Below are 12496 nucleotides of genomic sequence, written 5' to 3' on the forward strand. Positions count from 1 at the left end.
AATTTTTTGCTTATCGATAAGCGGCTGCTTGGCAGCTGTCTAGACCCAAGATATTGTACTTGTTCTAAGGAGTAGTTCTAAACGATGACAGTCCATTTAATTCGTGATATCATGTTAAATTCATTTAATCTAGCATACCCATCATTTCTGTTGGTTCTATATTGCAAATTACTGTTCCTTTTATCCCATACCCTTTTACCGTTCATATAATCTCTATATCCTACGTTCAATTCATACCCCAGCCGCGCACTCGTCGGAACACAAACGCCCGGTCGTTCTTGAGTCCGAATTCAGCCCAGTCGTCAGTAAGCCTGTTGTAACTCCAGTAGCCCTTCCAGGCCAGCTTGGTGTTCTTGGACGGATTGGGTGGCGTCATGTTAGCGTTAGCGGGTTTGGCTGCTGACACCGACCGAAGCGAGAGGTGCAAGAGGTACATGTACTTCGGACCGGCTCCCTCGGTTTCAATGACCAGATCCCGAGGGTCAGGCGGTGCGCCCGCTGATTGGGCCTTGACGGGCAAGGACTCATATCCGGAAATGAGATCGTCCTGGGGAACGTCGTCGGCTGCATCAGAGGCGGGGGCCGGTTTGGCCAAGCGCCAACGACCTCGGTAAGCTTGCCTCAGCGCACCCATGGCGACGGGAGGAATGGTATCGGTAGGGCCCGTGATGGTGTTGCTTGGGTCTGCCATATGACGATGGAACTGCTTCTGGGAAATTGCCCGTGCCGCCTTGACGTTTTCCTTGCTGATGTAGGGCACCACCTCCAATGGCTCGACTGTGGTGAGTAAATAGACGACTGTCCCGTCCGGATAGAAGCGCAGATAGCGGTAGTAGGTCACGATGTGAATGGGGCTGTTCCACGAGGTGTTCTGGTACACCGAGGCTGCACCGGGGCGGGTGTAGTTCACGGTACTAATGTAGATACCCGTAAACCGAATCCGAGGGAATATCTGGAAGACCTCCGCCCAAGACGATAAAGGTTCCGGGATTTGAACGGGCATTGATCGAGGAAAAGGTGTGTAGCGTGGCCCTAACGTGTATTCCGGTATGCCGTGGATGTCACAAGCGAATGAATAGTGCATGGCCTTGAATCCGAACTCGGAGCCCTGGCAGAGACGTTTCCAAATGTGCTGCTCATGTGCAAAATGATATGCCAGTCTCTTACAAACGAGTGCTACCCGACAGAAGGATGCCGGATCTATCACAGCCACATGTCTCAAGATCTCGACCAGAACCTCGGACGGAACCTTCGAAATAGGGCACGGCGGCGGAGGGGTATTCTCGATCAAGGGCTCGGCCTGCGGGATGGGAAGATGAGCAAATGAAGCGATAAGTTCCGGGGTTGGTATGATCTCGGGTTCATCTGCAGCTGGTTGTGTTGCCGTGGCACTGCTGACCGCAGCATTGGCAGGTGGCTGCGCATTCTTCTTCCATGACCAGGCGAAATGCTTGTTTCGGTACGTCTTATCGACTGCTGCATCTAACTGTACCCAGACTTGTCAGAAAGAGTTCCCTTGGTATAAAGGTATTTTCTTACACGGTAAGCTTTGCGATAATGTTGCAGACTGTCTCCGAGGTTCCCTTCGGCCTCCTTCTCGACCGCTCTTTCAAAGTGCTCCAATGCAGATTTGGGTTCACTTCGAGGTACTCGCGAGTGAAACGCATCCTCATCCGCTACTCCTAAGCTCAAATGACCGACTCCATGGACAATCTCACTATGATCGACTGATGCCACTCCTCCGTCTTCCTCGTCTTTGCGCTCCGCTACTTCATGGTGGGTAGGCGGGAATTGGCTCGACGGGGCTGCGGAGGATTTTGTTGACCTGGGCTGCGCTGGTTGAGGCCTCGATGGCTTCGCCCGGCGCGCAACTTCCTCACGCCACTGGCGCCGAAACGATTCGAGCTCTGCGTTGTCCTCCATGGCCGCTAGGGGAGTTGGTTGCAGTGGGTGCGGCGGCGATCTGGGTCCGCCGCGATTGATAAGCAATTATTATCTCTCGGGCGGGACCTGGAATGTCGGCGACCAAATGGATAGAAGAAAAGAAGAGAAAGAAAATGGAAAAGGTAGGGAAAGAAACCAAAGTACAACTCTAACACTCCATTGTAATTCTTGTTGTCCAGTCTCACAAAACGACGAATCAGTCAGATACCGTGACAGTGGAAGAGGCAAGAGAGAAAAGAAAGGGACCAAGTGCTTATCTCCGGCACTTCCATCGAAGCTGTTCGGCTCCACGCGCCACCGCCAAACCTTCCGAGCCCCGATCGCTCTTTTTCTCTCTGACGCATTTGCTGCCCCCCTCTGACGTCTGCTGAAGATCCCTCCCTCCCTACGCCATCAATCCCCTTAGCGATATTTAGCAGCAGAGGCACGCGTCCACAATTCATTCGCACCTCTCTCTTCTTCCGATCCTTTGCCGTTGAATGAATGTCCGCTACCACTACTGATCTTGCGCCCGGGGACCGATATCGCTCCAACGGTTTGAGCGGCGCTGTACCCACGAACAACCTGGCAGAGTCATGGCCATCAGTTAAAAACACTATTCCAATGGCGACTACATCTGGGACAGGCTCGGTTCCAGCACAGAGCGCCATGCAGCAGACAGAGGATGTCTCGATCGCTCAAAGGATGGTTTCGGCCACCATCGGCAGTTTTCTCACGAATATTCTAGGTAGGCAAGGTCCCAACTGGGTTCCTGAGGCGTGAGATGCTGATACTGCTGTCTAGTTACACCTCTTGACGTCGTTCGGGTTCGTCTACAGTCTCAGTCGCTGGTCAAAAACACATCGCCCTTCAACTCACACACAACGCAAACCTTCAAGAACGCTCCCCCCAATCTTGGAGTAACAGCTTGTTGTCGGGAAGTCTTTTGGATTGGACAGAATACTCAGATATGTATGCTCGGACCTGAAGCCGGGGCTCTCGGGGCTACAACTGTCGCGGATTGCGCCGTGGAAGAAACGCAGCGCAAAACATTCACATCGACCTTGGACGGATTGCGGAAGATCGCGCGAAATGAGGGTGTGCTGACCCTCTGGCGCGGACTCAGTCCTACTTTGATGATGAGCATTCCAGGGAACATCATTTACTTCGCTGGATACGACTGGCTGCGGACCGATGACAGGAGCCTGATCAAGCGGTGGTTTCCCGACGCCTACGCTCCTTTCGTTGCAGGCTCCGTTGCCAGAACCACAGCAGCATCTCTTATCAGTCCCATCGAGATGTTCCGAACGCGTCTGCAAGCCACGCCTGGCACTGGGGCAGGCCATTTCAAGGCTACCCTAGAGGGTCTTTACCACATGGCTCAAACGCAAGGTTACAGCTCGCTGTGGAGAGGACTGACGCTTACCATGTGGCGCGATGTGCCCTTCTCTGGCCTCTATTGGTGGGGGTATGAAGAGGTCAAGAACTATCTCATTGAAACGCGCAAGAGCTCTTACTTGCACGGTCTGCCACACGGGTCCTCTGCCAGTCAGCGCCATCTCCACGACCTTGATACGCCAACCTTCTTTGACAGCTTCTTCGCGGGCGCTAGCTCTGGATCCTTGGCGGCATTCGTCACCACTCCGTTTGACGTGGGCAAAACTCGCCAACAAGTTTTCCGACACATGAGTGATGTGCCCGGTTCCGCGGGCAACGTTTCCGGCGGAGTCCTCCATCCCGAGCAGCTCCCCCTACCGAAGTTCCTGCTACACATTTTCCGTGAGGAAGGTATGGCAGGACTTTTCCGCGGATGTGTTGCACGCTGCCTGAAGGTAGCACCAGCTTGCGCCATTATGATCTCAACGTACGAGTTCGGCAAGAAGATGGCACGGGGCGTCAACGAGAGGAGTCGCTCTGCAGATGATTGAAACAGAAAACTAATCCAATCCTCCCCTCCACAAAAGATATTTCATTCTTTGGATATGGCTCGACATATACGGCGTTCTCGATTACTGGAAGACCCGAAATACCCGACGCTTGATCTCAAGCAGCTTGCATTTCTCCACTAGTTGCCGCAATTAATTGCTTCTGTCTTATCGCATAAACTCGGCGTGCACTGCGTTTCTACCTCTTGATTTCTTGTTGATGTCTGATGATACCGAATTGTCTCCATAGAACTTTCGTCGCAGTTCTTTCCCTTTCTTCCCGTTGTGCTCCCTCGCCTTTATACTATTTCTCTGCATATATCTCCTTCTCGTCTCCAGCGGTTTGCTCCTATGTTTGTCTTGTGTAAGACCAAAAGGGAGGTTTTGTCTTTTCTGGACGCAAAAGTCCTTCAAACCATGTATATCTTGTATCTGCTCAGAGCGACCAAAATCTTCACTCCAATCACATCCTATATAGCCTCTTAAATAAATATTTTACCAGACCGTCCGGTCTACATTTTCCACGATTGCTGTACCTCTTTCATGAAAAAAACTTCCGTTAATCCCTACAGGGGAAGGTTTGGTTAACAAGTACCGTCAGTACTAGTTGGCTGGGCGCTTCTGCACGACTTGCGCTTACTGACAAATATCATAGATAATTTCCGTCTTTCCTTGATTGGGGCTAATTACTTTGCTATCTCTAGGCTAATTTCCGGTGGTGTTCTCACCTACTAGCAGGGGTCTGCCAAGTAAGGCTGAGAAGATCTTCCAAGACAGTCACCTGCCCGGGGGTGGATCAACAGAGTGTCAGATGATGAGGCTCGTCTTCCTTCTGAGTCAAAGCAGCGCACTGCTCACTTTTACATTCTCCCCACTTCGTTCAGACAATATGTCTCAACTCTCCTCTGTCCACTGGAGCGAATGTGGAAATGGCTCCCGACAATGCGCTCAACGGGGAACAACCTCCGCGCATCGAAACGGCAGTGGAGTAAGTCTCCGATCGTCTCTCCACCATCATGACAGTAATAGAAGAGCTGATGCGATGGAAATAATAGTATTGTTGCAGTGCCAGCTATCGGTGCAAATCCCAGGAGGACCTGGCTCGGTGAGGATTCACAAACGCCGTGGCTTCTTACCGAGTTAGCCAGATGTATCCCAACCGCTCGCGTTCTATTTGCAGACCATGGGCATCTTGACTCTCAAGATGATCTGGACTTACTGGCTCACCGACTGTTAAAGTGGCTTCTAGAGAAAAGGGGTCCAACTGTGAGTACTTCCACTAGCCTTGTGCTAGACGCAGAGCACGGTCCTGATATTGCGTTGCAGAGCCTTAGGCGTCCTATCTTCTTCATTTGTCACAGCACGGGCGGACTTGTCGCCAAAGCAGCGCTTGTAATAGCTAGTCAACTGACATCCAGACTTGGTTCGATTCTGTCGAGTTGCTATGGCATCGCATTTCTGGCGACTCCGCATCATGGCTCGAGTTATCTGTCGGCTCCGGAGTTCACCAAAAGTATTCAGCACTTGATGAGACTCAAACACCGCATTCCGCCTCGCATGCGGGAGCTCTTCAAACCAAGACATCCCTACCTCTTACGTCTTTCTAGCGAATTCAGGGCAATATCGGCGGACATCAGACTTTGGACCTACCTGGAGACTGTCGATTCAACTCTAAGCATCGCCGACTCTGAGGCTGGAACCACCATAGACATGCATGTTCCCATTACGTCCATTCGGTCTGGTATTCTTGGTTTGGAACATGAAAAAGAAACCCCTCTAGCTACTGACCACGTTGGCACTGCGTCTTTCAAGGGCCAAGAGCTTACAACAAGAATCAGTTTCATAGATGAATTACATGAATCTGTCACCGTGGCTATTCGTCTATCCAAGCTGACAGATGCCCCATTAGACGTCGACACGGAAGTACTGGTCCAAGTAAATGGCTTTTTCGAAGACACCGCGCGTGGAATTAGCGACGAAACCCCTTTGAAACTATGGTCCACCAAAGCGTCTCTCCGCGAGTATTTGGCGAATGGACCCTCTTCATGCCTTAATACCAGGCTTCAAAAGACAGCCGGGATACCAGCGAGCATCTACGATGACTCCTCTCTAAGCAGCTTTGATAGCAGACCGACTTCTGCTCATGTTCGAGCGTCAATGGATGGCATATTGCAAGCAAGAGAAACACCTGCAGCGGAAGCCAACAGACCCGAGACTCTTCCTCACAGGCCCCCATTAAAAGCGAGTCGCAGCTTTATGGGCCACACATCTCCTCAGATCCATATTACTGAGCCAATCCTTGATGACTACTTTGATGTACAGCCAGAATCAGGTCAAGATGTAAAGAGGTCTGATTCACAAAGCCAGGATGAGATAGGTGATGCGAGTCAAAGCGAAACGGGTGTGGGAAACATTCTGTGAGTCTCTATGCAACTCCCGCCAATAAAGCTAGACAGTTAACTAAATTCAAACAAAGAGCAATATCTAGTCCTCCTAGATATAAAAGCTTCCTACCGATTCCACCGCCCTTCCGAGATACTGTCGATCAGCAGAGGGCCGAGATGCCTCGGAAGATGCCACGATTTGACCAGCCGGAGCCAGGGAGCGAGAAACTTTTTTGGATCCATGTGCCTTATACCCACACTGGATGGGTACCAGCTATCTTAGCCAAGGCTTGTGGGAGCCATGATAGGCAGAAGTTGTACGTATCCCTCATAGAAGTCAGACCTCTTGCTGACGTATCTAGCTTGGAGGAGTTCGTCAATGACGAATACTGGTATTCGAATCTCATCAGAGCCCGTCACCTTGAACCTCACGCTCGCTACGTAAGACCAGACTGTATTCACTTCAAGGACCGCAAGCCTCCATCTCCTGATACTGAAGATGGGCATCAAGATCCTAGATTGGCTTTATACGTAAGTCTACCACTCTAACGAACAAGCAGGATGCTCACCTTTCGCTCCTGACTAGATACCATATGTACGTATTATCAGACCACTGAGATCTCATGCATATCTCCTGTACTAAATTCAGTATAGCTCCACTGGGATACCTACTGGAATCTCGTTCAGCGGCGTAAAGTCGTCGAAGACAGATTGCGACAAGGACGCTTCAGACCAGTGCCAGATGACATCTCCAACGCGAGCCTGGAGTCAAAGCTGATTTGGAGATATCTCGGAAGCGAGCCACCTATTCATATCCGGCGAACATTGGATCAATTCGGGTACCCTAACTTACGATCGACCGTGGCAAGAGATGATGACCAGATGCTCTGGAAACGGACGAAGAAGGTCGTTAATCTCAATGATGAGATCAAGATTTCCGCCGAAGCAGATAATACTACTAACACCAAAAACACATTCATGGATGGCAAGGTCCTCATGGTCGATCAACTTTGGTTATGGATTGTCGATGAGAAGACAGTAGTCACTTTCTTCCCCAATCAGGAGGCTATAACGGCAGAAGGCAAACTCTACGAGCAGTCAAACCTCTATAGCAGCATATACAACGAGCTTAACGGAGATCTCGCAAGACGCTTCGAAACAGCTGGCGACCTTGCTTCCTTGATCGTGTTGCATGCAATCACCGTCCTTCTGGACCGGACATTGCACCGTGACCTGCAAATACTCCGTATATTCGAAGAGTCCATCAGCATTCTTGTGAGAACCCAAACTCTCCAATGTACCAATTAGAATACTAATCATTTCAGACCGAAATCGTAACCAAATCCTTCAAACGCTTCCGAAACCGCGGCTTCAACACTCGCCCCGCCGACTATAACAAGAACGCCGAAGGCAGACCCATGTCCGCCGCGGAGCGCGACGAGAGGGACAATAAAGTAGCCAGACGAAACCGCGAGGACCTCTCCACATTATTAGAGCTGAGAGACATCGTAGATGAACTGAGCACCCTCCTCAAACTCCTGGAACAACAAGCAACTACAGTGAGAACCATGTCCAGGTACTTCGAACACAGAGGCTGCGGACAAGCATTCATCGAATCAGCCCTCTTCCGACTAGAAGAGTACCGGAACCAAGTCCTCGAAATGCGCGAAAACGCATCCGTGGCACAGAAAGCAGTACGTTCTCACCAATCTTCTCTCCCAGGCAAGACAAGAGAACTGACACCCCCCAAATCAACAGGTCGAAAACTTACTCGATCTCAAACAAAAACAAGCTAGCGTCGACGAATCCCGTCTCGCCCGATGGGAAGCAGAAGTAACTCAAGACCAATCTCGGTCCGTCATGGTCTTTACAATATTCACCATCATGTCAGTTTCCCTCCCCCCTCCCCCCCAAGATACATCAACAAACCCACACAACTAACCCTGTTATCACAAACCAACCAGCTTCCTCCCCCTCTCCTTCTTCACCTCCTTATTCGGCATCAACGCCCGAGAATGGAGCGGCGTACCAGAGAACCTAAGCCTAGGCCAGATGCTATATATCTCAGGTACACCCCCACCCCTCCCTCCTACATCCCAAGTACCTCCCTCGCCCAAATACCCAACCCAACCCAACGCTAAATATAAAACAAACAGGCCCCGCCTCCTTCGCCATAATAATGTTCGCCCTCCTAATAGCCTTCAACGAACGGCTACGCGAAACCCTATGGCGCGCACAGAAACTTATCATAGATATAGTTGCAGATTTCCTTCTCGCGCCGGTCACATTACTCTTCCAGTGCTGGAGGAGGATGGGGTGGAAGGTGAAGAGGAAGAGGCCTGGACCTGGACCTGGATCTGAGATTAACCGGCCGAAGACGAATCGTCGCGGACTGGCGAAATATAGACGCAATGGGAAGATACAGAGACAGCAATCTGGGGAGGATATTTGGTCGGAACATGAGGATAAGATGATGGGTGGTGGTGGTGCTGGTGGTGGTGTGGGGCGTATGGGATTGGTGGATGGGGAGGTGGAGAGGGAGAGGATGGATCCGTATGCGGAGAAGGGGAGGAGGTGGGGGGATTGATGAATAAATGGTTGTTACTTGAGATGATAGAGGGGTGGGTTTTTTGGGAATTGGTAGTTAAGTTGTTTTCATATAGATGGGAATATATATTGTTTACGATGTTGGTCAGTAGTAGTAACTTGATCTAGGTCGGATCATTTTATTGATGTTACAGTATTTCCTTTGATGCTCGATTGGCAGTAACATGTTTACCACCACACTACGAAGGTAGAATGCTCATGAACAATTAATAAATGAATTTGCTAAACACCACGGCAGAGTGAACAGCCGTGGAGCACATAAAGTACATGGTATGATACACAGGACTCCCTGAGACTTTTTGTGCCCAATATAACGGAGTGGAGATGATAAGGGAGGAGAGGATATAAGAGGTGAAAGTAGGATAAGTCGGGTAAAAGAGGATGTGGTTAGGTGACCAAAGACGTATAACACATTAGAGACAAAGGAGATAGTCAAAAACCAAGAACAAGAAAAAAAAAACATATCAGGACAATGCCCGTACTATGCAACAACACGCTGGAAGGGAAACCTCTTTAGAAACAAGGAACGGGTAAGGCTACACGAGAACGGGGGCTAGCTTAGAACATGCCACCGCCCATGCCGCCCATACCACCCATGCCACCCATGCCACCGGCAGGAGCAGGGCCCTTCTCTTCAGGGGCATCAACGATGGCGACCTCGGTGGTACCGAGGAGGGAGGCAACACCGCTGGCGTCAACCAGGGAGGTGCGGACAACCTTGAGGGGGTCGACGATACCGCTGGAGATCATGTCGACGTACTCGCCCTTGGAGCTGTCGAAACCACGGTTGAAGTCCTTGGCGAAGTCATCGGTGAGCTTGCCAACAATGACGCTGCCCTCGAGACCAGCGTTCTCGACAATGGTACGGGCGGGGCGGGTGATGGCGCTCTTGATGATGCTGACACCGAGCTGCTGGTCGAAGTTGGCGGTCTGGACGTTGGCAAGACCGTTGGCGGAGGCCTTCAGGAGGGCAGTACCACCACCGGGGAGGATACCCTCCTCAACAGCAGCGCGAGTGGCGTTGAGAGCGTCGACAACACGGTCCTTCTTCTCACCGACCTCAACTTCGGAGGCACCACCGACCTTGATGACGGCGACACCGCCAGAGAGCTTAGCGAGACGCTCCTGGAGCTTCTCCTTCTCGTACTCGGAGGTGGTGGGGTCAGCCATGACACCACGGATCTGCTCGCAGCGCTGAGAGATGCTGTCCTTGCTGCCCTCACCGTTGAGGATGATGGTGTCCTCCTTGGTGATGGTGATGGCACCGGTGGAACCGAGCATGTCGGGGGTCAGCTTCTCGAGCTTGATGTCAAGCTCGTCGCTGAAGACGGTACCGTTGGTGAGAACGGCAAGATCACCAAGGATGCTCTTGCGGTTGTCACCGAAGCCAGGGGCCTTGACAGCGGCAACCTGGAGCTGGCCACGGAGCTTGTTCAGGATGCAGACGGCGAGAGCCTCACCCTCAATGTCCTCAGCAATGATGACGAGAGGACGGCGGAGGGTGGTGGAGGCCTCAAGGGCAGGGATGATGTCCTGGACGGCGGAGATCTTCTTCTCAGAGAGCAGGATCAAGGGCTTCTCGAATTCGACCTTCTGGGACTTGGCGTCGGTGATGAAGTAGGGGGAGGTGTATCCACGGTCGAAACGCATACCCTCGGTAACCTCGAGCTCATCCTCGAGGGTCTTACCCTCCTTAACGGTGATAACACCCTCCTTGCCAACTCTCTCCATGGCGGTGGAGATGAGCTTACCAACGTGGGTGTCACCGTTGGCGGAGATGGTAGCGACCTGAGCGATCTCCTCACCAGTGGTGATGTCACGCTTGTTCTGCTGGAGGTAGTCGACAACAGCGTCAACGGCGGCCTGGATACCACGACGGAGGTCCATGGGGTTGCAGCCAGCGGCAACGTTCTTCACGGTCTCGGAGAAGATGGCACGGGCAAGGACGGTGGCAGTGGTGGTACCGTCACCAGCAATTTCGTTGGTCTTGGAAGCGACATCCTGGAGAAGACGAGCACCGAGGTTCTCGAACTTGTCCTGGAGCTGAATGGCCTTGGCAACGCTAACACCGTCTGTTACAGTCAGTACGGATCGATCCGCAAAGCTCCGTATTATTAATATGATTGTAGGGAGGACGTACCCTTGGTGATCTTGGGGGAACCGTAGGGGGACTCGATCAGGACATTGCGACCCTTGGGACCAAGAGTAGAGGTGACAGCCTTAGCAAGAGTGTCGACACCCTTGAGGAGCTGGGCACGAGCCTCAACGCCGAACTTGAGCTCCTAGAAAGGTGTGAGCAAGCTTCCAAACGTGGCTGTCGAAAGCTCCAGCAAGAGCAGCTTAATTCCAAGCTAAGAGACATACCTTGTGAGCAAAACGCTGCTGCTGCAAGCTGACGGGGGATCTCTGGAAAGAAGCACGCTTGGCAGCGGCGGACAGGACGGAGGTCCTGGAAGAGAGAGCGCGTTGCATCTTGAAGGGATGTTATGAAAAACAAGACAGAAACAAGGTAGAAGAGGATATTAGAATACAATTAGATCGAGGGTAACCCGACCAGAACTCCCAGAGCAAGAACGGGTGTCAAGGGAGAAGAAGGAGAAGAAGAATGGATGGAGGAAGAGATGGAGATGGGGATGGAGATGAAGCCAAAGTCTCGAAAATTTTCCAGGCGATTCTCGATCCCCGGATTGTCTTGGCGGCAGAAGCTCCTAGAAGGTCACGTGGGGCCCGGCTATCCGAGGGAATCGCCTCGGGTCGTCGGAAGAGGTAACCCGTTGCCGGATGTAAAGGCTTCTTTGATATTTTATAAAAATAAAGTTATACTATATGTAATATAGAAAGTCCCTAGTGACTGATTTGAAGAGCTTATAATATTAAGCCTAGGTTCTAATTTATACTGACTACCACCAAAATTATGAGGATGGTCAGAATATATTCTGGCGGAGGGAGACTACCGTCTTTTTGAGAGTAGTGCTGTTAAATTATAGTCCGTTGGTCCTCTCACCGACTCTCCCACCTACTACTTTACTTCAAGTTTCTCTAGGAGTGGTGGTGGTCAAAAGAAACTGATAGGGTATACTTACAGAAGAGTTCATAACTTGTGAAAGCTAGAAACCAGCGTACTTACTTATGGCAGTTGAATACCTACATATGATGACTATTAGCAACTATTTACCACTGTAGATAACCTTAATATAAACTATTAACCATATTTTTGCTATCCTCTAGAAATCTCCTCGGCCCCCTGTATGGTCCTAATGACAAGATAGTAGCTACAGAGGTCATGTTGGAGGATTATAAGTGATGATCTGCAGTATTTGTACTACTATCTAATAAGCTGCATTGGCGCTTCTACTACATCAAAAGGTTATCAGGTGCTACCATACATCGCCAGCCCTAATACTCTAGTGGCTTAGAAGTAACTGATTGCTCCTTTCAATCTATATTCGTAGAATAATATATACATCCAGATATTCATGTTGGGTGCTGGAGATTCTTTATTCCATGGAGACACATGAAATTAAACTGAGTCTTCCAAAAGTCACAGAAAATTAGTAGTGCCTGCTCTATTGCAACGAATCGATCTTGCTGGATGAAACACTTAAAATACTATAAGATCTAAAGATAAATATGGGGAAGTACATCCGGTTGAGGCGT

The 12496-nt window shown here is 50.7% G+C and overlaps 4 protein-coding genes across 4 annotated transcripts; 2 read left to right on the plus strand and 2 right to left on the minus strand.

Moving 5' to 3' along the window:
* Positions 1-113: 113 nt before the first annotated feature.
* BO83DRAFT_335578 (putative F-box protein (Pof7)) lies at positions 114-2147 on the minus strand. Its single transcript, XM_025528417.1, has 2 exons — positions 1540-2147; positions 114-1486 (listed from the first exon to the last, which is right to left on the minus strand). The coding sequence occupies exons 1-2, from the start codon at positions 1921-1923 to the stop codon at positions 227-229; spliced, it is 1644 nt and encodes a 547-aa protein (XP_025389132.1). The 5' UTR covers positions 1924-2147; the 3' UTR covers positions 114-226.
* Positions 2148-2299: 152 nt separating this feature from the next.
* BO83DRAFT_335583 (putative mitochondrial carrier protein) lies at positions 2300-4340 on the plus strand. Its single transcript, XM_025528418.1, has 2 exons — positions 2300-2671; positions 2728-4340. Exons 1-2 carry the CDS (start codon positions 2428-2430, stop codon positions 3849-3851), a joined length of 1368 nt encoding a protein of 455 aa, XP_025389133.1. The 5' UTR covers positions 2300-2427; the 3' UTR covers positions 3852-4340.
* A 382-nt stretch (positions 4341-4722) lies between these two features.
* Positions 4723-8819, plus strand: BO83DRAFT_407361 (uncharacterized protein; the record flags this gene model as incomplete). The annotated part of the gene is made up of 10 exons (XM_025533951.1): positions 4723-4836; positions 4904-5114; positions 5175-6265; positions 6325-6549; positions 6595-6763; positions 6887-7507; positions 7558-7926; positions 7991-8118; positions 8197-8300; positions 8389-8819. The coding sequence occupies exons 1-10, from the start codon at positions 4778-4780 to the stop codon at positions 8817-8819; spliced, it is 3408 nt and encodes a 1135-aa protein (XP_025389134.1). The 5' UTR covers positions 4723-4777.
* A 348-nt stretch (positions 8820-9167) lies between these two features.
* On the minus strand, positions 9168-11473 carry hsp60 (chaperone ATPase HSP60). The gene is made up of 3 exons (XM_025530995.1): positions 11204-11473; positions 10980-11121; positions 9168-10911 (listed from the first exon to the last, which is right to left on the minus strand). Exons 1-3 carry the CDS (start codon positions 11309-11311, stop codon positions 9398-9400), a joined length of 1764 nt encoding a protein of 587 aa, XP_025389135.1. The 5' UTR covers positions 11312-11473; the 3' UTR covers positions 9168-9397.
* Between the last annotated feature and the right edge of the window lie 1023 nt (positions 11474-12496).

The sequence above is a fragment of the Aspergillus eucalypticola genome, assembly GCF_003184535.1.
Source record: "Aspergillus eucalypticola CBS 122712 chromosome Unknown BO83scaffold_9, whole genome shotgun sequence".
NCBI lineage: Eukaryota > Fungi > Ascomycota > Eurotiomycetes > Eurotiales > Aspergillaceae > Aspergillus > Aspergillus eucalypticola.

Bases quoted from the DNA above. Each gene is read 5' to 3' on its own strand.
- hsp60 (XM_025530995.1), bottom strand. From the start codon at position 11,311: ATGCAACGCGCTCTCTCTTCCAGGACCTCCGTCCTGTCCGCCGCTGCC. The intron at 11,122-11,203 runs GTATGTCTCTTA...ACACCTTTCTAG, and splicing joins AGCAGCGTTTTGCTCACAAG to GAGCTCAAGTTCGGCGTTGA. The intron at 10,912-10,979 runs GTACGTCCTCCC...TGACTGTAACAG, and splicing joins TTCCCCCAAGATCACCAAGG to ACGGTGTTAGCGTTGCCAAG.
- BO83DRAFT_335583 (XM_025528418.1), top strand. From the start codon at position 2,428: ATGTCCGCTACCACTACTGATCTTGCGCCCGGGGACCGATATCGCTCC. The intron at 2,672-2,727 runs GTAGGCAAGGTC...ACTGCTGTCTAG, and splicing joins TTTTCTCACGAATATTCTAG to TTACACCTCTTGACGTCGTT.
- BO83DRAFT_335578 (XM_025528417.1), bottom strand. From the start codon at position 1,923: ATGGAGGACAACGCAGAGCTCGAATCGTTTCGGCGCCAGTGGCGTGAG. The intron at 1,487-1,539 runs GTAAGAAAATAC...GTCTGGGTACAG, and splicing joins ATTATCGCAAAGCTTACCGT to TTAGATGCAGCAGTCGATAA.